This window comes from Struthio camelus, chromosome 15, assembly GCF_040807025.1.
Source record: "Struthio camelus isolate bStrCam1 chromosome 15, bStrCam1.hap1, whole genome shotgun sequence".
In the NCBI taxonomy this organism is placed as follows: Eukaryota; Metazoa; Chordata; class Aves; order Struthioniformes; family Struthionidae; genus Struthio; species Struthio camelus.
This window is the reverse complement of record NC_090956.1, coordinates 10,060,726-10,088,302: the sequence shown is the minus strand read 5'-3', so window position 1 is coordinate 10,088,302 and position 27,577 is coordinate 10,060,726. Positions and strand designations below refer to the sequence as shown.

The following is a 27,577-nucleotide window of genomic DNA, read 5'->3' as shown; positions in this document are numbered from 1 at the left end:
TTATGTCCTTCTGGATACGACAGAAACAGTTCATTATTATGTCCTTCTGAATATGAGATTTAAAAGGTAATTGATTCAGTGCTTTTTACTGCAGTTTCCATTTTTATTTGTAACGCAGTTTTCAATTTTTGATTAGGATTTATGAATATGTAAGAGACAATATGCTATGCACTGGTCAAAATTTGATGGGAAACTTCTTTACTTCTAAATGCTACAATAGATAGTGGTACAATAAAGAAGCAGAAGTAAAAGGTGTTGCTACAGATATTTAAGGAATAAATTCTTGTTTTGCTTTTTCAGTTGCATGCCTAAATTTGTAAAGTATTCTGAAAGATTTGTTAAGTAGGAATATGTTCCTATACTGTGTTAAATAGGGGAGCTTTGGTTAGTACAAAGTGATCTTCATGTTAAAAAAAACAGAAACAAAAAAAGAGAATTTTTTTCTTTTATCAGAGATTCAGCTTTTTTTTTTTTTTTAATATAGTCAATACTTGAATACGACTTTTTTTGACTGTTCTCCAGTGCCTCCGCTTTCTTCTTTGAAGGGGATTTTTTTTTTTTCTTTTTTTTTAAGAATAGTCAAAGCCACGGTCTTATGAGCCTCACTTTCAGTATAATATGTTTCTAAATGAGATCTTGCAGCCTACTTTCTCTCAGGAGGAGACCCAAATGCTGCATCTGTTTGCAGAATTTTGAATGCAAACAGCATAGCTGTAATTTGAAAATGGCTGCTGTAGATGAAGGAGCCTGCAAAATTGCATCAAATTTGTTTCCAACTTCAATATTTACAGTAAATGCTGAGACATCAGTAGATAAAAAGCCTCAGTATAGTTACCTTGCTTTCCAGTGTGTTCAGTATACTACCAGTAACCCTGACAAATACTATATCCTTTGGGAATCCTTGATTACTAAAGCACATTTCAAAAGAAATAGAAGGAACAGCCAGCCTCAACCCTGCCCGACTCCATTTCACTTCCAGGAGCACGCAAAACATTTGTGTTGTCTTGTAGAACAGCTGTACCTTTTAAGATGAGAGGAAACTGTAGTTTTAACAAGCAACTAACAAAAGTTTTTGAAACTTACTCAGATATTTACTCTTTTTCCCTATTCCTACATTCAGGACAACTCATTTATTCAAGTAAACTAAACAGAATTAAAGCCTGAATGTTTTGTACTCCTCCTATAAATATGCAAACGAGCCACACAGTTGCCTTTTGTCAGTGTTTTCCAGTGGTTTTTCTGGTTGAATAGCAGTGAAGCTCAGTCACAAGTCACCAAACTGTTTGGACTGAATCAGGGAGAAAGAAAGATTGATCTTTGTTATGCCCTGATCCCCCTTAAGTTTGGCTCTTTTAGCATAGATAAGCTGTCTCCATTCTGAGCATCATGAGAGTGTGATTTCCCAACCTTCTTGAACCCCCTCCTTCATAAAGAAATATGAAGAAAACAGTAGAAAAAATTTCCACTGCTCTGTAAAGTATTGCCATCATAAAAGTCTACTGTCCCATTAATTTAATAATAATCAGTTTTGTTCGAGTTCACCTTCAACCCTTACATTCAATGAAAGCGAAGGGTATATAGACCAAATAGTATTTTCCTCTGTTGAAGATGAGTGTTTGCATATTTTACAGGGGTCACAGGAACGGAAGATACTTTCATAAATAAACATTCATTTGTAAGAATTGATTTGAGGAAAAAATGCATTTCCTCATTTTCTCTATAGAGGTATTTCTTGATACTCAGTTTAGAAGGACGCATTTCCTGGTTTATCTGTCTGTGAGTACCAAAACAAATGTGCAGAAACAGAGAAAATAAATTTATCATACATTTAATGAAGTGGACAGATAAGAGATATATATGTCTATAAATGATCACTAAATCTGAAGAAGTTGCCTTTGCCAAATATCTAAACATGCATGCATTCACATTGATTTCCCCCCCCCTTCCCCGCCCCCCCCAGTAGTCTAATTGGGCAAAGTCTGCTGGTCTCAGCTGCCTTTACAGTTGATTTCGTTGTCAGTTCTCAGATGGCCAATAGGGGTAATTTTGCATGGGTGGCTGATTTCTTTCTTTCCATAATGTGCCCAGTTTCTACAGACTTTGCTTTCTGCACACTGCTGTATTTCACTAGGCTGCCTGTAAAACAGTCTTGTTTAGTGTATCTTTCATTTGCTTTATGTTTTTTCTTTTTTTCCTCATAATATTTTGAGCTGTAAATTTTTTTGGTATCGTGAGCAGCCCATTTGATTGTAATAACAGAAAAGTCAAACAAACATGTCTGTATGGATTTTATTCTCTAAGGGTCCAAATAAAGAATTGCCATTCTAGTAATGAGGCAGAATTCTAGTGAAAGAGAAATTTTTGACTTAAAAAAACCCAACAACTGTGCATTGTAAAATTGCATTGTCAGGACTTCTGTCACAAAGTTTATGTGTAAAATATTTATATTGTGTAATGGTGTTTCATGAGATTGAGGTTTTATTGCTACACATCCTCATGCAGTTTTGAAACTTGCCTTAATTTATGTAAAGACTGTCAAACTGACGTGAGAAAACATGGTAGTAGTAGTAGTATCTAGCCTACACTAGTGTCTGTATTTTACGTGTTTTTGATCTGTTCATCACTGTATGTCAGCAAAAATAAACCAAAATGAATCAAGACTGAAATTTGCATCTTGATTCTTTTTTTTATTATAATTCTGACTGAGACAGAAATGAAACAGCTGATCTAAAAGTGAAATGTTTTCTTTGTTCACAACTTATAGCCTTTATATCTGAGGAGATTCAAAATTGTGGGCCAGCAAAGTTGTGGAAGATGCAACGAATGGAGAGGGAAAAGGGATTGCAGTGTTCTTATTTATTCTTCATTCAACTCTTAACAGTATCAAGGAACTTTCGCTTGGAGAAAGCGATAGAGAAGAAAAGAGCTTAGACAGCAGTAACTAAACTTCAAAATGCCTGCTAGTTTGCATTTCCTTATTCAGAAGGTTTAATTTGGCTGTTCCCACTTTCACAGCCCTTCAGAAATGTACTGTCCATAAAATGCACAAAAGTGTCTTCTTAATACATTGTAAAGATGTTTTTCCCCAAATACTTTTCTAGCATATTTAGATTATAGCAAAAGAAAGTCACTAGTTAGTAATTTCTTTCTGACTGTTGAATGGTTGTGTTTATACTAATAATCTTTTACAAAGAAAGGTCTCCGGGCACACTCGGTCTGATCTGTGAAAATGTTCCAGGATATTTTTATCAATTACATGTGTGAATCTTTCCCTTTAAACCTGTGGGACTCATGCAGTGATGGTGTAATATGTGATTAGTATTTCTAATTGGTTTTAGATACCAGGTCAGATAGATCAGTGCTTCAATTTCTAATTGTTTATGAGCAATCTTTTCCCTGCTTTTTGGGAAAATAACCTTAATAGTGCCTGTAAGCAGAGATTCTGGAGACATTTCTTTTGAATCAAAACAATACTTTTTTTGTTTTTGCACAGTTTTGCATAGCTGAATAGGCATGTAAGAAGAAAGGCTTACTTACAAAAGGGGGTATTGCTGTAGTATTTCTGGATTCTCTGAGTGAAAATAAGAATGCTGGAAGTATAAAAGAAAATTACTTTGAAAAACTTTCAGAGCAATTTTTTTTCTGATCATTCAGAGCAGCATTTGAATTTTTGGAGTACTTTCAAAATCTAAGCCTTTATCAAAATCTTTTCTAAAGTTACACGGATCATCATCCTCATTTACGTGCGTGTGCTACTTTTATCTCTATTCTTTTGTCTTTTCTTTTGTCTTTTCGTTGATGAATTCTGCAGTGACATTGTCATTGTCTGTATTCTTACGTTTCCCAGATGCATTTAAGGTCTTTGTTTTTCCCGTAATATAAATATGCAAGAACAATAACACACATCATAGTTATGTTAAAGGTGAAGTGATTTTGGCTGTTTAATATGGCAGTGGCTGTCATACTGTACCTGGGTATTCCACTGTTCTCTGCACACCGTCCCGATAGTGACGGTACTGATAGTCGTCGGAGTTAGCGTAGTGATCCTGCAGGCGGGTGGCTGCAAGAATGGTGGTTAGTTACAGGAATGGAGAACTTTCATTTATTGTTAGGAAATGGAGTAAAGTAAAAACAGCAGTTACAAAATCTTGAATGAAACATAGTGAAAATTTTGCTTGATTAAAGTTTTCTGTATAGTTCCTTTGTTATATTCAGGAAACTTTTCAAGGAAGGAATCAAGACTATTTGTATGATAGATTGGGAGCTTAATGACAATTGCGGGCTCTATATGAACCTCTGTATGTTAGCTTCTCTATTTTTCTGACAAGATGAAGGTGAGCCTTTTTCTTCCTTCTTGAGAGCATAAAGTTCATTGAGAAACCCAGCTTCTATGTAAGAGGAAATTGGATGCTCATGTCTACAGTAAGAACTTCTTTCAATACCTCATACGTTTACTTAATGCAAGTCTGGTTTATATCTTCTGGTTGCCAAATTCCATCTGCATAATGTTATGTAATTAATAAGTATCTCACATAATCAGGATCTGTATAAGCTTGATTGCTCAGAAATCAAGAAACATATATCCTGAAAGTAGATTTTCCTCTGGTTGTTGTCTGCTTTATTCACATTTGGTAAAATACAGGACTTCTGAAAAATTGTTCTATTGGTACTATTTTACAGGTGAAACTTAAGTTACACAGTATATCCACTATATATATCAAAATAGATGTCAAAATCTTTAATGTGTGGGCTTTTAAGATTGTGTCTAATCAAAGATAAATAAGCAGAATATAGTTTCTGTACATTTTACTGTCAGTTTCAATCTTTTTTGAGTGATACAGCTGTCTTCTGCCACAAATGACATATTCCCTCTTCCCCTACTTCACTGTTGATGGGTGATTGCCTCTGCTCAGATTCTATTTTTATTTGACCTGAAGCCAACTGCGTACATTCCCTTAGACAAAAATGGACCTGGCATGACTTGTGTTCTTTAAAGCTGCGCTACTGAAATGATTGATGTTTCGTGGTGACTGCCATACTGAAAATTAAGTCCTCTTTGTCTTGCTCGATTTTTATATTGCTTTCTCAAATTTAGTGTTGGCTTGTAAACCAGACAGCATTGTTATTTAAAAACGAAAGCAAAAGAATGACAGTTAGCCTTGCGTACCAGAAGAAATCTCAATTTGTTCTTTAGAGATTGATACTCCTTCTCAGAGAAAGTTCTGTGTCTTTGGTATAACTGCTGTAAAATATATAGGTCTCTTTCTCTGATTTTCCCACTTGAAGTTTTGATTTTTCAAAAAGATCAAAAATAGAATAGAGGATGAGTGTCTGACAGCAAAACTAGCACAGTCCAACGTCATGTTTTTAAGTCAGATTATAAAAAGCAGCTTGCTTGGGAAGCCTTGCCTGTCCAGCAGTTAGGATTTCCCTTGAGCGGTAGAATTGCTAATTAATGTTCACAGAGCTATAGCTGTTTAACTTAATGGAGAGGCCTCTTTTTATTATTGCCTTATTTCCACTCTTCCAAACCGACTGAGGTTTTCTTTCACATAAAATAAATGTAGGCCAAAACCCAGCTGACATGATGATGAGACCAATTTAGCTGAGTATACCAACTCAAATGATGTAGTCAGTATAGTATTATATAACAGTTAAGACTGTGCTTTAAGGTAAAATGCTCCTTCAGTGAAGAAAAGCCCTAAGAGAAAGGGCTCAAAGAGCATAGGAAGCTTACTAGGGTGCAGACAAATGTAAATGATTTTAAGCGAAAGGAAAATGTAAGCCATAAAGCCTTCTAGCCTGAGCTGCAGTATACTATAAAATATGTTTCCAAAAGAAGTGGCAGGAGTAATGTTTTAGCCAATAAACATAAGACTGGATAAATACCTTGTGTTTTCATAGACTTTACAGTGTATGTGTCTTTATAGTATAAATAGCATAAAGAATGTTCCTGCAAAGCCTGCATGTGTCTCTAGTTTTGATAAAAATAGTCCCAGTTTAAGACTGGCATAGGCAAAAAATTATCTGATAGCTAAATCCAAATTACTGCTTCATCCAGACTGATAACGTTATGGTCTTCCAAATCAAGCCTGTGTTCAGTCTGTGTCCCATGCCAGGAGAGTGGCTCCTAGCAGGCCAAGGCTGTGCCATGTCTATTGTTTGTAAATGGTGTTTTCATGAGTTGTACCATTCTTTCCCTATAGCTCAGTGGCTTTGATTATCGTATTTCACTTATTATATAAAAATAGATGTATACAAATTAATTGTGTCTTCTCCTTTCAAACAATGCTCTCTGATCACTGTGTGCGAGAAATAAATCAACATTGATAGAAAATGGCTTTTGTAAAAGAAGATTTGGTATAGCGATTTGAGTTTTTGTTAGTGATGGCTGAAACATAATTTTAGTTTAAGGTGTTTCCCATTAAAATTGGTAGCAGCAGAATCACAGGAAATGCTTTCAAATTACAGTATATATAAAGTCAGTGTTTATTTTTCAGCCAAAATATAACTTCTTTTATCATCAAGCAATATGTATGTATATGATTTTCAAAAGTAAAATTTCAGCATTTTAAGATCCTGCGTAGACATTCTTAAGCATAGATACGTGTTGATGTGGATATGATAATCATTAATGTTTTCAATACATTTTGCTTGTAGGTGAAATCATAATGTAAATGAATTGACTAAAATATGATTAAGTTGTATATTTAATAAGTAATGTATTTACCTTTATGTCATAAATCTGTTCATTGTTGCATGCACTAAAACCTCTTCTTGTTCGTTGCACATTTTATCTTGGAGCAGTAAGAAATTGTATTGTTCAACATCCCAAATAACCTTTCTCTTTTTTATAAGATAAAAGATTTTTTAAGATTGTTACAGAAGGAAGTATTTTATTTTTAAAGTTTGTCTGTTCACTAAGGTTTTTTTTTGTTTTTTGTTTTTTTTTAGTCCTAGGCCACCAATTCCTCTGTCTTTCCTTCTGTCTGAAGAAGAAGCAAGCAAAGTAATTCAGTCGTTCTGGAGAGGTTATCGGGTAAGTGTAATCTATAATTATTTTGCTTGATGTTAATTCTGTAGGACTCTGAAGGCCCTAGGGAAAATCTTTCCATAAATTGTACGTACAAGGTACTATAAATAACTGCTGAGACCCCCACGGTTCATTGGCTTTGGATATTTGTCTGCGTAAGATGCCTAGCGACTACGAATTTTTCACAGGCATTTTATGCTGATGTAATCTCCTTGTTTTCCTCAGCAACAGAAAATCTGCAGAAAATTGATTTTCAAAAGTACAATTGACACTGAGCAACTCTCATTTTTGGAGTTGATCTTTGGCTAGTTACTAAAGGACAAACTATTTTTTGTTTTATGCAAGGATATATGTGGGGGTATGGAGACACACAAGGAGGATTGGTGAGGTCAGTTAGAAATAGAAGCACAGAGAAACAAGGGAGGAAAAATTGAGAGAAAGAATGAGACCAGAGATGTATGAGAGGAAAAAGACTGTTATTCAGGGAAAGGGCAAGCAAAACGACAAGCAGATGCTGCAAGCCATACTTTTAATAAAAAAAGTAATGGAATCTCCAGTTTAATGAGGAAAGATAAGGCACATACAGTAACTATGAAGAAAATTGGCTGATACCGTTATTATGGAAAGTGATAGCAGTGCTAAGCTTAGGGTAAGAAAAACCGTATTTTGACTGTACTGAACAGATTCTGACAAGACTTTCTTTAAATGATCTTTCATGCCTTAGGAAGAAAAGCACTTGAAATTTGGGCGGCCTTGTTGACGAGGAAGTGTTTTTAACCACCTTTACCAAAACGTATCTGTCTTCTGATGTTTTTCAGTAAAACTTTTTAGATAATTCACAAAACCTGGAACTTTTAAACACTTAATGAAATTAAAATGTACACCTTGTGTTAAAACCAAATACTTAGGCACATACACACATATTTTATACTGCAGTTTGGTAAAGGAACGTTGTACTTCTTTACTGCTCTTCTCAAGATATACCTTAAAGGACATAAAATCACATGTCAGAAGTGCTTGTTTGAAAGATAGATGGAGAAGTATTTTGGACGTACTGCTGGATTTCATGAAAAGTAAAAGGCTCAGAAATCTATCAGGTAGAGGATAGCCTTGTTAAAGATGAGCCTTATTTTTAACATTTTTAACAATGTGAAGCTTGCAGGTTTTTTATTCTTAGATGATGTCATGTAAAATATAAGAAAGCACAGCAAGTTATTTTCCTCAGACACATCTTCTATGGACTCGGACCATTTTGGGGACACTTTGTTAACCAAACTAATTGATCTAGGCAGTAGAATTTATCTAATTATATAATTGACTGAGCATTACATGTTCTCAAGATACTTCACTCATCTCTGCCACATTTCGCTGTCTGAGTGTGCCAATGTCAAAAAGCACAGAGGATCAACAAAAACAATGAGTCAGCCAGTAAAGATTTTTCGATGTAAAAAGAAAAACCAAAAAGCATAACAACACCTCCCCAACTATAGGAACAGAACAATTTTTACGCCCTCTTACGCCTTCTTCTTACACTTTTCTAGTGTAAAAAAAAAAAAAAAAAAAGGACCAAACTAATTTGTTTGCAGTGGGTTAGCTTAAGACCTAGCCAGAAGCAAACCATCAGGGAGTGTACTTCCTGATGTAAAAATTGACCCTAACTGGAAAGAGAAAGGCCTTTTTAGGCACAGAACTCGCTGTAAAGAAAGGTGTGGGGAGTTTTGAGCAAAGAGGCTGCCTGCATTATGTTTGTGGAAATGTTGTGCTTGCTTTACAAATATATAGGATTGCTCCAAAGAATTCTTAATATAAATAATCACTTTCCCCTCCCTGCAGAAACAGTCTTGCAGTTGCAGGACTAAACATCAGAGTAATGGATAACCGGCTGGACTCGGTATCAGAGTATTGGATAACCAGCCTAGTTCAGAGGAGTAATAGTATTGGCATTTGTTGTTTATGTGTATATGGGACACACACAAAAACAGTCTTGCTTAGTACCCTGAGGAGGTCAGAAAGAAGATGTCATCTTCAGAGGTCTCTTCGAGGTGTGAGGAAGAACAGCCAGAGCAAGGCTTTAGACAGCTCTTTCATCAGAAATCTTTCTCTTAACTTCTCACATTCGTCTTCTATTGAAATTCCATTCATCCATCAGGTGCCAAAATAGTATTCTAGTGTCTGGTGAAGCCGTTGATTGGTATTACCAATTCCCCAGGCACTTTTCCAATAAAAGAAGAGATATTCCTTCACTCCTCTACTGCAGAATCTTTGTTCAGAGCCATTTATTTTATGAGGTCTTTTTAATCTTTACAGTTTGCATAACTATTCTAGACTGAAAGGATTGTTAATAGAATTTCCTCTAATGTCTTTGGCCAAAACTATTTAGTGTTATCCTAATTTCTGATACATGCTAGAACTATGCTAAACTATAGTCTATTAAGTGTATTTAGAACACGTTGATATGATTCTGTTAAGTTCATATTACCTGTTCTGCTGAAGGTGTCATATCTGTGTTACTTTTCTTTTACTCTTCTGAAAAATAGCTTTGTTTTGGGAACTCATTCACTGCTTGGATTTAATGTTGGACCTTGGAATGTTTCAGCCTGTCTGACTAGGCCTTACCCTATCTCAGAGCCCTTTATTTTGTTACATATTTTGCTGTGCTTTCACAATCTTACTTATCTATGGTGACTCTACAGAATCTACTATATTTGCATTTTATCTTTTAGCTGTTAGTGTCATTGTCTTCATTTTCAGTATCTAGAGATCAGTGTGGCCCTGTCACAGGCCAGAAGACAGTTTCTGCATAGCTGCAGTTATAAATAGGCAATTCTTTTCAACAGTTTAATGTTTAGGAATAGAGGCAGGCATTTCTGTATTTTCCTGTCCCTTTTCTGACATTGTCATTTATTTGTCCCCTAAGCATTCCCTTTACTGTTTCCTAAACAAATTGACTCCATATAATGAGAAATTATGGATTCTATAAAAGTATACATGATAGTATAAAAGCGATAAAATGTCTTTTGCAAGCCTAAAGAAACTCTCTAGTATTTAGGATTATGTAGTATGTTTGGAAATAAAATTTGATGGATTTATTAGAAACTGGTTTTGATTTTTGTCTGGATAAAAGAAGTTCACTAGCAAAAGTAACAATTTTTTTGTTTTCAAATTTCATATTAACCTTGTAAGAATTTAATATATCTTTTATAGAAGATATTATTGTACTTATTCATCAGAACAAGTGTATGGGATATTGCAAGAGGCCTAGGAGGTATCTGAGGTCAGGTCAACTGAGTAAAAGTCTTCCCTGTTTGTACTGATTATAAAACCTTGCATTGTATTTTTGCTCTACTGCTGCACTATCTGAAACATTGCAAGTTCTCTTGCAAAAAAGAGTATTCTAAAAAGAATACTTTTGGTAAATAATTTATATTGTTTTCTTTAAGACTTTTTTTTTCCTAACTAGTGAGAAAACTGAGTCCTGCTCTCTGGCTCTCTATGTATCTCAGGAAAGCAGGAGAAAACTAGAGGGTAATAGCAAACTCATTACCATATCATGTAAGACAAATAAATGTGAGAAATTTTCTAAGTAGATGTCTGCCTGAAAGCAAAAATGTATCCAGGAAAAAACAAGCTTGCTTCTACTTGCCTCTACCATTTGTTGTTCAATTTTAGCCTGAATACAAGGACATTTAAGTCCTAAAACATAAGGACGTTGTATATACATAACATTTAGAAAAATCAGAAGCTGCATTTTTAGTAATTCGATTGTAATTTAAATCTGACTCTAAGAATGATCCCTTATCGATGTCTGATCGAATAAATAGCACATCTCCCTTCCCCTTATTGTCAGAGGGACTGCATCTCTTCTGCGTTTTTGCTGTAGCGCTCATGGTAGTAATTGTGTGAATGCCGAGGTGGACAACCGGCAACGTATTTCACTTCTATGTAAGCAAGGCCTGCATAGAGCAATTTAAGTAGCAGAGCAGTAAAAGCTGTTGGTGCAAAGCTAGCTCTTACTCATGTAAGTAGAATCTACACCAGCACTAAAGCAATAATAGAAGAATACAACTTAAATGAAGACAAGACCTGTGCCTATTGTCATTGTGCTATATTGAAGCAGAAGGAGGTCCTTCGTGTGGGTGATTGACTGACGAAGAATAGATATCACATAGTACATTCCTAATACTTTAAATAACGGATTAATGGCTCTCCTGTTTGTGAAATTTGTGTAACTGGGATTGTCAGTAAGCCTATTTGCAGCTGGCAGCAGGTGTGAATTGGTTAACTGGAATAAATTTCCTGCTGTATGACCCTTCATGCGCCTCTCATACACTATTATAGTTGGTCAATGGGTTGGTTTTATAGTGTTGTGATTTTCTAAAGACACTAATACCCTTCAGTATAATGCCTACAATTTTAATTAACTCCAAGAATAAGCATTCCAGTCACATTCTCAGGAGTCCTGGGTAATCGAAATGATCCCATAATTGGCATATTTATGTTTTCAGTGGGATTTGTCAATTATGTGGGGTTTATTTCTAGGTCAGCTGAAAACTGTAAACCTCTGGGATTGTGCTTTTACCTCTGGCCTTGCTAAAATGATGGATGTCATGTATTTGCATAGTCATAGCCCTGCAAAAAATTGTCTTACCTTCTCAGGATCCATGAACATGTATAATTTTAGCTGTATTTTCTGCATTTCCTTTCCCAGGCCCGCTGTGATCCCGAAGTACAAGAGCTACGTCAGTGGCAAAGGCAGTTGAGAGAGGACAAAAATATTATTAAAAGTTTGAAAGAGTTCTGGATTAAGCAGGAAGCCAAAGGTAAGTTAACTAAATAATGTAAAAAAAAAAAATCCTGAAAATATCCTAATTGTTTAATTTTTATGCTACAACTTGTATTAAGAAATATATCACACAGTAGAACACTGATCAGAAGTGAAAACAGAAGGCAATGTCTGACTGAAGCGCTTGCTGTTTCTTTACAGGGGCTATTTATTCTAAGGTAGTTGCTTGAGTAGCTAAAAATGGCAATGAAAAATACAGTACAGGGCCAGAGCTCAGTAAGTGCACGAGACTATGATAGTGTTGTGACACAGTGTTTCCTAGGGCAGGATCAGACATCTACCAGCTATACAGCAGTTAAATACTGATTTTTATCAGACGAGTTTAGCAGTTTTTCTGAACTATGGGATTCTCTCTCGGTAAATGTTATACTGGTATTTTCCTATAATTATTTATAGCAGAAGTTGGCCTGGACGGTTCTAAAAAAAATAAAACAAACCCAAATGACCCTATATAATTACCAAGAGAAAACAAGCCGGATTGCTATAACAACTAACAGTGTGACAAGTTTCCTTTTGCTCTGGCTGTCAACAAGGCGTCATTGATAGGGCCGAAGTTATTCTTTACTTACTCAAGAGCAGCCATATAGTTATGGTTGTTCCCGTAGTCTCTTTGTCTTCTAAAGCAGAATGATTCACCTCAAAATATTTCTAGTTCCTCGACTGGTCCACATTTTATCAACCTCTGTGGGCCAAACTCAAACAGGGTGTAGTGATGTGAATTACATGTCATAGGTGAAGGTGAGAAGAGGTTGTTAAGCTGTATTGTTCACCAGCTGAAGAAAGAGAAAATTCTGTTTTACCTATCCCTATTGTGTGCTCCTTCATTCTAATGGCACTGTCACAGACATGTTCTTGGACGTCCGTTCACTTCAGCTGGCCTTTCACTTTACCAAGAACTGCATAAGAGCATTCAGGGTGCAATTTCACATAGTTAATTTGATCCAACTGTGAACTGCCAAAAGGGTCAGTTAGGGTTAGAGTCAGTATCTCTTACATCAATTTTAGTGATTTTATAACTACACCCTTGGTATGGATCAGTGAGGGATTTTTTGTTTTGGGGCAGGTTATTTTTCAACAGCTATGTAGCCCCGTGATCCCTAAACTCTCACGCAGGAGAAAGTAGGACTGGAGAGAGGATCATTCCTTTCAGCAGCCCACAGCTTGGTTGAATTAAGCAGAACATGAGATAGCATTCTTGCAGTTGGTTACTGTATCATGATTGAGGAGTGCTGATCTCCAGTTGATTGGCAGGGGCTAATAGCCAGGGGTAAGTCATGTTTTAGAAAGCTTCAGCTCCGTGCAGAAAAGCACATCTGCCCTCATTCTCAGCCTGTTTTTGGTGGGACTTCACTGGGAAAAAAAGACTTATGTTTGAGTCCCTGAATGGTGAGGGAGTTTAGAATCAGGTTCTGTGAAAGGTTTTAAGAATACTGCATTCTGGTCAGTTAGATAGCTACTATCCAGGAAGATCTCTGACTGTAGATTTCAAGTGACTGAAAGTTACTGATGTGCCATCTGGAATTAAGCACCTTCATCATAAGGGGAGGCCTCTCTCCTCAGCGTTACCAAATGACCTAGGCAGCTTTTTCACTCAGCATTGAATATTTGTGGGTCCCTGTATGGAGCTGTCTGTTTCTTTCCTGCCTCTATAGACCATCTTAGTGTTTCATTGGTTCAGCTTCTTAAGCCAGGTACCTTTCTACACGTTCAAAGTCTAAGCGGAGACATGGAATATGTGCTTTTGGACCTTCCCCTCAAATGCTGTTTGTTTCATTACACAAATTGTATGCCACTTAACCGTTCTTCTTAATTAAGTGGAGTTACTGTACTCATGCACAAGTGTGAAACAGTGTATCCTGGAATTAAGAGTTCTCACACTATGCTTTAATTTAGAAGCTACAGTAAGAATGTCCAGACATAAATAGTACTTATTAACATCACTGCTGTAGCAATCAGAGCTTGTTGTAAACGATTAGATCTTTCCTATTCTTCAGTAACTTTAGTCATCAAATATTCTGTGGCTGTTGTTAATTTCAGAACTGCTTTTTAATAGATGATTTAACAAAACTTTTCTATGAAGCATTTTAATTATAAAATGGTCCATGCTCTGTAAACGTCAAAGGAATTAACAGCAGTCAGATCATTAACCTAATGCAGTGCAATTATTTTTTCACTTTTTATTGTGCATCCATTCCATTTATCATCAGTCACAAGTAGATCAGGCTAAAAGGATGACATGAAAGTCCCATGCATTTTCCCTTTGTGTTTGCAATCTTCTAAAGAAATCTTTGCCTAAAGGTAAAAGGAGTTTCTCCTTTCATTTAGATGAAAGGAGAAATCTGTTTCTAATAATGATCGTTATAACAACGGGAGTTACAAAATAGCACCTTCTTTCCAGTTTTTCAAATCTTGACTTTTTTCCCCTTCATACAACATAAATGTAATAGGCACTTGGGGATAATGATAACAGTTTGAACACATACTGGATTCTTGTGCTTATGTGGAATCCCAGTGGTTCCAGATGGGCTGCTTTTTTATAGTACTAGCAAACATAAAGTTTTAAATTGATAAATTCTCCATCTTTTTCAAGCTTCCCTATTGACAAACCTTTAATTTCCTAAACCTCTTTTCAGTTATTTCCTATTTGTACTTGCATATCTGTTGGATAGCATTAGTTTTGAAAAGATATAGTCAAGGTAATGTTGCAGTTATAACCGTGCAAGGTCACCGTCAAGCATTTGGAAGTGTAACAGCAACTAATTCTGCAGTCAGAACTGGATAATCTGCAGTCAGATTTTTGCACCGGATATTTTCTAATGAACTCAGGATTCTACACCTACAGTAAAAATCTTTCCACTAACTATCTTAATAAGTAGTGTTACTGTAACAAAATTTCTTCTATATTGAGTGAAGTGGAACAGCATTTAAACCCATTTTCATACAGTAGCGGTGCAGCAAACTCCAGGCAGTACTGGGAGTGAACATTTTAAGTTGTTATGTTGGATTTATGAAATAATCTACATTTTTTCACATTATCTAAAGTGAACCAGTGGCAATTCTCGTCCTCTAGGACGGGTACACTGTTAAATTTCTAAAGCTGCCTCTGTGTGCCTCCTCCTTTAATCATCTGCAATGCTCACCTGCTTGTCACATTCACAGGATGGTATCACACGGTGATGTAACTTTGGCAGTTGTGAGAGCTGCATTCTAGTGCTGCCTCCACCATGCTCCCCAGGGACCTTACAACATCAGCAAGTCCTTCTGGTTTACCTACACTAGGCAATGCTCTTGCACGCGGGGAGGTCTGTTTCCAGTTGTGCTACTTTCCTTGTGATGTGAGATGGTGACAGCAGCAGCAGCAGCAGCAGCTACTGGCTAGTTCTGTGGTTTGCATGTTTGCAAGTGCAAGGAGAAGCATTTTCCTGTTGGGATAATTTTCCTGTCCAAACAGTCATTCCTCATGTCCTCCAGGGGAAAAGGCATGAGCCAAACTGACGTTTCTGCAGGCTAGCTCGAGCTGTATCATGCTATTTAATAGAATGTGTCCAATGAAATCGGCTTTCATTGTAATATTGGAAGAGTTTCCTCAAGTGTTCCTCCTCAGTGTTAAAAATTCTTATCAGAAGAATGACTAGCTTGTGTTGATACAGGTACTTATACCAATACAAATAGGAATAGAAATCTTTGGGTAGATATTTAGATACTTTGGGAGGCAGGCTGATAATTAACAAAGACAATAATGAATGGCAACCTCCATAGCAGTTCAGCATGTCTACGCAAACAGCTGGACTACTGTGTAGCTGGACTACAATATAATTTTTTTGAAAAGACTAAAATCATGAAGACAGTCAAGTATCAACTGAGAGTGTATGCATACAACTAAGCAAAAAAAAATTTAAATCAAAACTGTCAGAGAGTAATTTTTCAAAAGACATTGTTTTCAAAGCCTTCCTTTATGTATCATGGACTCCTCATTGCCTTGTTTTTACAGTGTTATGTAATGCAAGGTGCTGTGAGCTGACACTTTTTTTTTTTTTTATGTCTGCACTGTACTATATACAGGACTTTTTGATCACTGCTTCACTTTTCTATGAGAGGTTCAGAACAAGAATAATTTTCTTCAATGCAGTATACATTTTGTTGCAAATACTGAAATCAGAAGGTTGTCATGATTGTTTTCTATGATAGCAATTTGTAACAAGGACTGCAAAATTAGATTCTCCAAGCACCGATTCATATTGATATTGCAGTTTTAATCCACAAAAGGTCAGGTTTTATTTATCTGCAAATGCAGTTGCCTCAGGGATATATTATAGCTGAACAGAATCATTCTGAAAGGCAAAACCACATATCACAATAGGGAAAAACTGGCTATGTACATAAATATGGGCAGGAGAGAGTTGTGTGCAGCAAGTGAAGTAGAATTCTTGCTGTCAGTAGCTTAGAGTTCTTAATAAAAGTATGCAAGAACAATGAAAAGTAATATCCATCATTGATAAATTCTCTTCCATCAGACGAAACTCATATATAAAGAAAGTTTTGGCAGAACGGCTAAGGCTTTCTTCGAGTCTCTGTGGGATTTCATGGCATATTTACTATGGTTTAATGAGAGTTTACTTTTATACTTTTTTTGTGAGTATATTTTTTTTAAAGAAGACGTAAGCAAACCTTTCTCAAAGATCTGAAAACGGTGGATTCAAATTTATTACAATAAAATTAATGGAAATTTACAAAATAAAAGCCAAATTCTTCCTTTTGTTAAACTTGTCTAATTCTATGTTAATTGTTCGGAATTGCATTGCTGAAGGTGAATATAGAAGTTGACCTAGCAGGCTTGCTAATGCGTTTTAAATGATTCCAGTTTGGTGTTTGTGTTTTGGACTCACTGATTTCCGTTTACTAGCAATGATATCATCTCATCAAGGCATGGAATCTTTTTACATGTTTCATTCTCCAGGGTACCAATACAGTACAGTACAGTAACACATACATAAACCTCTCACTTATTTCTGGGAAACAAATCTTAAAATAGTCCTCCCACTATATCTTTACAACATATCACTGTGAAAAAGAGTGTGCATCGTATTAGACTGACTTTACAGTTTTTCTTCTAGAGTTAGTTTTATATGAAGATTTAAAGGAAAAAAAAAAAAAAGAGGAAGCTGATCATACACTTGCAGGTACTGTGTAATATCATTCCCAAACCAGCGCAGGAAACTGAAGCTAGTCAGTACTGCGGAGGCAGTGCTGCATGTTTCTCTTGGGTAATACTGTAGTTTCAAGGAGACTCGCGTCAATGGACATGTACAGCTGCCCTTTTGGTTTGTTCTGACGTGTGACATCTGGAAAGAGGGAGATTGTGAGGCTCTTGGAATCCTTGCATTCCAAAAAAGCTAAAACGGGGAAAGATCTCAATGCTAGTGAATGAATTCTCTCCAGATGTTGTAGTAGTAGTGGTATAGTTCAGCAAAATTGTTCTAGGAACCGCTAAAATCGTGCGTGTTATTTTCAGCTTTAGTCTCTGTGTATGTGTAGGGGGAGTTGCGTATGAAGGCTGTGAAGAAATTGAATCAGTTCCGTAAGCTATATTTGTATTGTTTTGCAGAATAACGTAGTGATAAGGTTTCCTCTGCATTCTTTACCGCTTGTTTCAAGAAGAAAAAAATGTTTCCTTTTAGCCACCTTCATAGAGCTTTCCTCTCCTCAAATTAATTATTTTAGAACTATAGTACACACAGCTGTTTTACCACTTCAAAGAAAGCTGTAAAATTGGCCCTTTTCACTTTTTTTTTATTAAACTAGTGCAAGTTTGTATTACTTTTAGTACTTTAGCTTTCCATATTATCAAATTGTTTCTATAATTACTTAACTGAGCCCTGTTAAGTTAGCTTAAAATATCCATACATAAAATAGCCTTGAGGCACAGACAGATGGCTATTTGGAAACAGCTGTAATAGTTACTGTCCAGTGTTTTTCATTATCCATCTCAGCTGCAATGCCATAATTAATTTTTTTTAACACTCCAGCTGCTCTTATTTCTGCTGTTATTATTCTGCTGTTTATTACTGTTATTAAACCCTGTTTCACTGTAAAGTCAACATGGTTAGTTTAAACTGCCTGCACCAGTGATTCAGCTTAACCCAGCTGACTTTGCACTGAAGTGGATTATGAGCACTCATACAATAATGAATAGCACAGCACAACTACTTTTTAAGCTTGTCTGTCTACACATTTGGTTTAACTGAATTACTGTGAAATCTCCCCTTTAATTAAACCATTGAGCTATTTGCACCAAGCAGAACAAAGCTTTTGTTGTTGCTAAAGTCTCAGATGTCACAGGTAAAGAATTAGATTCACAATCAAAAGAAAAAAGAACATTTTAAAATAGAGCAATTTACTACAAAGTTAACTACTTTAAGAATAGCAAGGAGTATTTCTTAAATTTGTATATCACTTTAAACTGGTTTATTAAATGCTGTAAAGAGTGTTGGATCTAACTGTAGGGGATGAGTGGTGTGAGCTGCCAAATAGCTTTTAAAAAATGCTGACTCAAACAGTAATGTGATTCTATTGACACTACTAGAAAGATCAGCATACCTTCCGTGAAAATATCAGCCAAAGACTCTGCTAGCGTGAACTAATGGTCAGATTCTGCTTTGTTGTGGTTCTCGGTACAATGCAATGTAAGCCTTATTTCATGGGTATGTTTTAAACAAACGTTTATAATTTTACGAACTTATGTTTGTATAATATTGACCACTGTAATACTTAAAGAGGATATTAAAAGGAAATTATAAATGTAAACTTACTGTAATTAAGAAATTCAAAGGCATTCTTTTTTTCTTTTTCAGAAAGTATGTTAACATACATCCATTGTTACTGAGACAAATAGTGAAGTTTTGGTTTTCATTAAAACATAACTAGAACAAAATTCTTTGAGTTTTTCTGAGCAAGGACTAAGAATATGATTTTTATGGGGCAGCTAAGGTGAGCCAACAGCTTGCCCATTAAAGAGGTAGTCCTGTGCTTCCTTGACCAGGGTTTCTACCATCCTCGCCTTGCCTTGGCTCTAGCGGTCAGACGGCTTTGTGGTGAGTTGATTTGGCTGGCTGATCTGACAAAGAACTGCTCTTTACTTTCTAGAATGCCTCAGGTTAGTTTTCTGCGAGATCAGCCCGCTGAACTGGCTGACCCTGTAATGACACAATCCTCAGCTCCAATGTAACAGGAACAGAGGGAAGGAAAACTGCCCGTCTGTGATGGCAGCTCGCTTGTAGCTCAGCTAATTGTCCTGTGCCTGCTGTGTCCTGTGAAAGCCCCCGCTTTGTGGTATGGCTGCTTGGTTTGGTAGGCCAGGATATCATGTAACCTCCATGGCAGCCTCTGATTGTCCACCCACTTCTAAAGACATTTAAAAGCATCTCTCTCTTTTTTTTTTCTCCTTTGCTTGTATTTCTCTGTTTTTCTTTGCTTGTATTGTCTATGCTATGAATACCTAGTATTGAAAAATGTTCTAGGATATGGCAAGCTTTGCTTGAAAATTACTATAGAAAAGGAAGTAGGGAAATGAGTAGCATCCTGCAGGACTGCGGAACTCTGAATGCATATGCCTGCTCAATTTCTTTTTGAGTTCAAAGAAAATGATGCATTTCTCCCAGCCTTTACTTAAATCATAAAGCTATAGCAGTTCTTGGCTAACATTTTATTTGCTATAATGCGTATGATCTGTATTTAGGGTCTGATAGTCCTTACTATAAACAGTTTCTGCTTTCAGACTGAAAACGTAGAGAAGCATAAAACTGAAGACTTGGTGTAGTGGCTCACAGCTGTACACCTGTAGAGAGGAAGAGAATCAGCCCCCAAACGATTCTACTGGTTTAGCAGTTGATTGAGTTGATAGGATAAGTTTGTTCCTGAATGTTTTACAAATGTTTCTAAAAATATTGCCCTCCACGGAAAGTACTACTACTACTACTACTTAAAAAAAAAAAACTCCAGATGATATGAGAGAACAGCAGATAGGCTGGGGTGTTTTTTGAAGATGATGTCCTTTCTGATTTCATTAGTTGAGTTCACTGAAACTACTTTAATATAAAATTTATTTAAATAGATGCTTCAATAGCTTGCATGTTATCTGGTATCCTAGTTGGCGGGATGTGACATAGTCGCAAACACAGAGCAACACCTGCTTTTGGTTTCCTGCTGCCGGTGACCTACTATGAGAATGCCTGTCTTTTCAGAACTTCTTTTCCCAGCATGCATTTATGTAGGGCTGTCCATATTAATTTTGTCAGTATCTGCAGCCTAAAATATTCATTTTGAAACTGTAGTTTGCTTCATCTTCTTGTCTTAGCTGCTATTCCATATAGTCCAGGTATGTTTTTCAAAACTTCACTGTTTTTGAACATAAGCGAACCTTTGCTCTTTGGGTAAAGATCTGATCGCATCTTTGAAACACAGATCCTCGTGGGAATTAGATAGAACTACTCTGGAACAGTTTAACTTGCAGTGACAGATGAAGGAGAAAAGGTGGAGAGCGCAGAGAAAGCCCTTGAAACTGATCTCTCTGCAAGTGGCTACAATTAAAGAGGGACTTTCATGTCTTCTCTTTTTTGCCTCTGTGCAATGGACAAGTCTAGTCTCGATTCTGCGCAGTGTGTTATGCAGATGCAGTACGGATGAGGCAGCACTGGAAATGAAAAAGTCTCTGTCATACAGTGAAAGGAATTTGAAAGTATTTGACCTTTATTTTTGAAAATGTCTAAACCTTTATGCATCGCATAGATGCACAGAACACTATACTGACACTGTCTGTTACAATGGTTATTTCTGTCCTCGTGTACTGTTGAAGACAACCAGTTCTGTACACATTGTCTAGTACTTTGCAGCTATTTTCTTCCTAAGGGCTTTCTTTTCTTCTTTCCCTGTTAAAATTTGTATAATTTTATTTTTAAAAAGCATTGTTCTCAGATGAAATAGTAGAAGACATATATTCATGCTTTTATGGTAAAAACCTGTGACCCCACTAGCTTAGCAGTTCTTACAGATCAGCCATAGACTGGTAGCTTTGCAAGGTACTTCTGTAACAGTGAACGTACTCAGTGTGTAGAAAATCTAGTTAAACCAAAAGGAGAAACAAAGTAATCTTCACAGCAGGTATGGAGAGTTTGATTTCTAGGTATGAGAGGGGAATATTCCTTTACTATTCAATTGCTATTCAATTTTCAAGCTATATTTCTCCTTCGGTAGTAAAAGTTACCTTATTACTCACCTACAGCAAGAGGTTTTACAGATACTTCTTCCAAAGAATGAATCTCTTCCCTTAGGAAGATGCAATCAGTAATATGTTGAAGAGGAGCTCAAAATGTAGGTGGTCTGTCATTGGAAAATCCTTGAAAACCGGAATGAGATTGCAGATAAATGGGAGAACAGGCTGCATGTTTTGGGAGCATGTGTTGCATTAGAGCAGGAACAGATGCATACTGTCAGGAAGCAAGGAAATGTAGTCACTCCTTATACAGCTATGATGTGTCTCCACCTGAATTAGGAAGTAAGGTTTGAAAGCTGAATATATTTTCCAAGTGAAGTTGAACAGGGAAAGTCAAGTCTGCATGCTTTTGAAGGATGGCTATATCAGGGATGAGAAAAAGTGCAGAGTAAGAAAAACAGAATTGAGAAAGAAGGAAAAATGTTAGAATTCCAGACTCAGAAAAATGTATACACAGTGAAATTTCTTAGAATTCATTCCATAAACAAGTAAACATGTGAGTAGAGTCATATGCTCTAACTGATCCTTGTTAATGAGGCTGTAAATGAGGTTACAATTGCCTGTATATGTGCACGACTGAGTAAGTTTCCCAAACAAAATACTGAAGAGGGGATATATATAAATGGGGCATTTTAAACTAGGTTTAAAAAAACATGTAAAATGTACAGTAGGTTATAGTGCTGGGTTAGCAGAAGATGTAGTCTGCATAGCTCGTGGATCTCTTAAAAACTGCACCTCAGTGGTTTATTTATAAAAATTCAGCTCAGTAAAACAGAGTATTTTATCATTCTTATGTGAGAGTTCTCCTCCTTCCTTATTTTCCACTTTAACTAAGAATGGCTGATATGCAGTTATGTTTTAGGAGGAATTTAAATAAAATAATTTCTGACTTCCTCTGCCCTTTTTTTACTATAGCTGTAGATCTTTGATGTATCTCATTATGGAGCTCTTGTAAGTGGGGACCGCCCAATATTCCATAGTTTTACACTTTTAAAATGTATGAAATTGTCTGTTGAGATCTGTCATGTTGCAAGGTATTTCCTCGAATGATTTTGGTTCAAACTGACCTCTGTAGAGTAAAAAACATGTTAAAAGCAAAAGGCTGCTTGCTGTGAGGAGAACGCTCTGTGCAATTAAAGAGAAATTTACACTATTTTTTTTAAACGTTACTGTATTTACAGATATTTGGATTGTTGATACAAAACCCTTAATCTTTCTTTCCTAGAACAAAAGTGCTATATTCAACATGATTTTAAATAGGTTCTCATATATAACTGTGTTCATTTTAAAAGCAAATGTAGAAGCTTTGTTACATAAAAGACCTTAGCAATGTCTTTTAAATAAAAGAAAATCTAAGAACAAAGCCACGCCAGTAGCTGAGTATGTGGTGTTTTTCATCAAGCCTAATTCAAGATGCTTGAGATGTTTCTGAAGTTTAATCTTGGCACTAACAGCTGAGAATGTAGTGATAAAAGTCATAAGACTCATGATGTAGATTCTGCTTTATTGGTCCACACCCTGGACTCAGATGTCTTTGAAAAGATTGCAGTAATATTTATTTCTGAAACAACACTGCAATTTCTTTTTTAAAAATAAAGATTATAATTTAGATAAGCTACAAAATATGTGATCTTCTGAACTGCGCTTACACAGGCACAGCAGTTCTATCAGCTAGCTGAACTAATCCTCTGGTGCCAAAGATTTGTTTTTACCCATCACTTTGCAATTTTTAATAGTGATCTGTAGTGGAGAAAAAAAGACGACTGCAATTTGGTGATTATTCTGTGATATGTAAAGATAAATGTTTTTGATTTTGTTTTTCTGTTTTGAAGGAGAGGAGGAATTCTTCGCACGTTTTGGAGGAGTTTTGTTTGGTTTTGGCATTTTACCTTCATTTTTCAAGATAATAGTGAAAAACATGAGACTGCTTTCGTTGAAAATTCTCTTGGGTGTTTTTTGTCAGTCGTTCAGGTATATGAAAACAAAATTTCCACCTAACCACAAGATGCGATTAGTGTCTGGAAGAAAGGCTATCCTGAATTAAGAAATAAAACCTGCACCAAGTCCTGCAGCAAAACTAGGCTTGACGTTTTGGGGGGTAAAAAAAAAAAAAAAGAAGGGGAAAAGAAAGACCATGAACTGTTAATGGAGTCTTAAAATACGATTCATAGATCAGCTAAGGAGTGAATGATAACGTTGCAGAACATACACATGATTTACCCCTGACTTCCCTTGAAACCCAGACTGTGGTGGTTAGTCGCCTGGAGATGCTTTTGTATATGACTGTCTTTGTGCCTGATCTTTTGATTTAGTCTGTATAAGTGTTTCAGTCTGGTGACTTCACAGAACCTGTCAAGTTCCAAGTAGGAAGCATTTCAGAAATCAGATGCGCTAATGGATGTGCATGCAGTTTTTTTTGGCTTCCTCTTGTAATTCCGAAATTGCTTTTTGCTGGGGCCTAGTACTCGGTAATTATTTCTCCCTGCTTCTGGTCAGCTTTCTATTTTCACCTCTGTCCATTTCCACTACTTACATGCAAAACAGCTGCATTGATCACCTCATGGTGAACATACGCTAGTTACCTTTGTTCTGGATTTTTCCTCCCTCGGTCCAGGTTCTTCTTCTCCGGACTGCTGCATTGCTCCGGGTTTCTTCCTGTGAATCGCAGGTCACTGAGTGATTTGAAGGACACTCGGATAGTTACTAGAAATATAGTCACCAGTACACCTAATACTGTGAAGTTTGTTCTCTCCCAAATTCAGCTGTTCATCTCAGTGTTTATCTGGCTTAATAGATATATTTTCCAGCATTTCTTCCTGTGCTTTTCTCTTTATACACCTTGACTTGCAGAAATGCCACACAGATGTATCCAGATGACTTCTTCATCTTTTTATTAAAAGATTAGGAAAGCATAAACAAATACTGCTAGAGATCTCTCATCCCGTGTTCCCATCTCTGTTACTGTCTCTTGGTGTTTGGGTCTCTCTTCTCTGTCAGTTCCTTAGTCTGATCCTAAGTGAATAAATGAATTCCCTAAAATGGTGTGTGTTCTCTAAAGGAATTAAACGCAGCTATTGTGTCTGCATGTGCCTGGCATTTCAGAAACATCCTGGGCAGACCGGTCACCAGAAAGCCGCCTGAGAGCTTGGTTGGGCTGATTGGCATCACCTACACTGTGCTACTTTCAGACTTGGCTCTGCTTCATACAGAGTTGTTGAGAGTGCAGTGACTCAGACCTAGAAATGGTTTTACAGTAACTGTCATTAAGGCAAGGTTAAGCATTATACAAACTCTGGTTTGCTGGTATAGAGAATTACACTGGTGTTGTCACGTTTCACAAAAGCAGCATCCTGATGAGTGATCTTCTGGCAGTTCCATTTTGGATTCATGAGTAGCAGACATGTCTGTGGGCATAATTTCCATTATTTCTTCAATTAATTATGTGTTTATTTTACAGTGTATCTATTAATAATACATCAATTTCGTATCACTGGTGACTGAAGATTTATTGAAGTGAAAGGTTTCACTAACTATTGCATGCATGTTGACTTCCAAGACTATAGGACTAAAATTATATCTATACTTTATAAAGAACTCTCTCTTTAAAAGTCGGGTCTTATTTCAGAAAGACTGCTAGCAGCTCTAATTTCATGTTCAGGCTTCTTTTGGCATTTCATTGGGAGGCTAGGGTGAAACTCCTTTCTATTTATATATTTTACTCTAAGCCCCTGCTAATAAGTTATTCCAATAGATTTTCTTTAATAGATTTTCATCTTCTTACAGTCTGAGTGTATGGTATTTTTCATTACTGTTTTCAGCTGTTTAAATTACTAAATGTAATTCTCATAGTTCTTACGATTTAAGCAATTCAAGAGTGTGGGTGTATAAACCTTTCATAAGCTACCGTCACAAGCCAGTTGTATTATACCGTAGTGTATAAAGTAGGTCATAGTTTGTTCGCTGTTACACTGGAACAACCAAGTCTTAAACCAGAATGTTAGTCTTGATTCTGTATCTGTGCATTAACATGAGGGAAAATTGCCTGTCTTATCTAAAACAGGTGGTAAAGATGTATGAACTTAAAGCATAAATAAATAGGACAAAGACCTAACCATGCAGTCCTCAGCTGTCTAGTATGAATTTTGCAGGGTTTTTTTTTTGAGTATTTCACCCCCGGGAGTTGACTGAAAGAGTAAATTCAAATACATTCAAAGCCAGTGCTTCCCACAGCAATCATCTCTGCCTATGCACTGCAGCACATATATGATAAATTATGTAAAATGAGCTGCATTTACAAGGAAAATGGCAGACAAACCAATGGATAATTTTTTAGAAAAAGAATAGCAAGTCAAAAATTACAGAATACCAGTTCTGCTAGCATGTTCAGAGACCCTCAGTTCACATCTAAGGAACTGAAGTGCCGTCTCCACTAGTGCTTATAATTGTAGTAATGGTTATCGTGTCCTAGGATTTATAACATGCATGTGACTAAAGCATAGCTTAATGAGATTCACTCTGTATTTTAAAACAAGAATTGATAAAATCAGCCGTGAAACTGAAATGCAGTACTAACAACTTAACTGTCCTGACAGCAGAAAACATAAAACCTGTGCAATCAGAAAACATAAACCTGGAAATAAGTAACATGTTCTATACTGTTTGTCAACTTCAAACAATAAGCATTATCGGTACATCTTCCAGAAATTATGAGACTGTTCTAAGTACCATTAGATGATGTGGGAGGGCTTATTTGCCCTGTGGAGTTGCACATTTAGCTTGTTCATTTTACATCCTGAAAAGCGATGGTAGAAATGCACCTTAAAAATTCTTTTTTTCTCTCTTTTTTTTTTAATGGCTTAACACTGGCATAGCACCCAAGAGCCTCAGTTTTTCTGTGCCTTAGAACAGTAGCTGATATTTTAAAACAACATGAAATACTATGATATTTGTGATAATGCTGCCAGGGCTCATAATTTTGTTACCACCTCTAAATTTCTGGTGAAACCTCCTTAAACTAGTGATTATGCATTCTCTGTAGGTAATTTTCACACATTCTGTTACACAAATATCTTGGGAGTGAAGCTGTTCATACTTTTCATGGGAGTCAAATCCAGCTTGCTTTGAGAATGCTTTTTTTTGGCATGGCCCTGGGACTGGCAGTGGTGCGCAGTTGCAGTAGCCACTGCATACGTGACATCCTGAGGCAGTTTGTCCTACCTGGTCATGTTTATAAGCCTTTGCCTGTCATTTAGGACATCTCTCTAGAGAAAAAGAGGGGGTCCCCATTGCATTGCAGAATGGCGGTACTGCAAAGCTAGTAGCCTGCCAACACAACTGCACACAGTGACTAAGGAAGTAGAGGGACAAAATGGGAATTATGCTGTTGAAGTTCAACTTCAGTTTTGAGTTGCATTAAAAAGAAAACAAAACAAAACAGAAATGAATCTTGCTCTTGGTCCTGTTGAATACAATGTCTGGGCACTTAAGTGGTTAAAATCCAGCATATGAAAGGCATGGTTGTAAGCAAGTTGCTCATGTTCACATTTACACTGTTCGTTGCTTTCAGATATGTATTGTCTGGAAAAAAAAATGGGCTGGATTATTAGCTAGTGTGAATTGTTCTAAACTTCATGGGAGCTACGTTGATACACCAGTTAAACATATTGCTGCTTAGGTCTTGCAAAATAAAAAAGGCATACTAGTTCACTTTGAGGTACAACAGTCTGAAAAGTATATTTTTCCAATGGAAACTTCTAGTGAAAAGACTTAGTCATCCAGTCTTCTTTCGCCATCTTTCTGGCACATGTGAATCCTGAGGACATCTTACTTTTCTGCCTGCCTAAGAAGCAAGTGTATGTCCAAAGCCATTTAAATAACTGCCTGAAATCCAGATTCATGCTGACAACCTGTGCTTCCTGTTTAGTGTGATGTGATTTGAAAATGTTAGGCTTAAGTAACACAGGTTATGATAAGACATGGATGCTCCTGACTAAAAGGACTGCTAGCAGCTACCTAAAACACCTGCTAATTGTAATCTGGAACAGTGTGTGTTAGCCCTGTGGTTTTTGAATGTGTTGCAAGAATTTTTAGGAAACACTGGCAAAGGCCAGTCTCATCGCATCAAGGAATATTACATACAATTCTACTCAATAGTTGGTATTTTTCTCTATGGTGCATTCATAGTCACGTGGGACATTTAATCCAGTCGAATTTTTCTCCTTATCAGCTATAAAAACAAAGCCCTAACAGCCAGAAAGGTCTTGGACCAACTGGCACCTATTGCCTTGACCACTGTAGAACACAGGCCATGTTCTGCCACCTTGGTCATATTTTGGATTTCTGAGATAGCATCAGTGCTATCTCTCTACCGTACATCATTTTTACAGTATGTTTTCTGCAAGCTGAGATCTTCCAGGTTGTAGCACATCAAGCA

General features: G+C 36.5%; 1 protein-coding gene across 3 annotated transcripts in view; it reads left to right on the top strand.

The window, feature by feature from the left end:
* The window catches only part of IQCK (IQ motif containing K), a 43,936-nt gene that overhangs the window by 13,548 nt on the left and 2,811 nt on the right, over nucleotides 1–27,577 (top strand). For all 3 annotated transcript variants that reach the window (XM_068908770.1, XM_068908768.1, XM_068908769.1), the window contains 2 exons: nucleotides 6,955–7,039; nucleotides 11,742–11,853. In XM_068908770.1, the coding sequence (XP_068764871.1) occupies nucleotides 6,955–7,039; nucleotides 11,742–11,853 (197 nt within the window). The remainder of the gene's footprint in view (nucleotides 1–6,954; nucleotides 7,040–11,741; nucleotides 11,854–27,577) is intronic.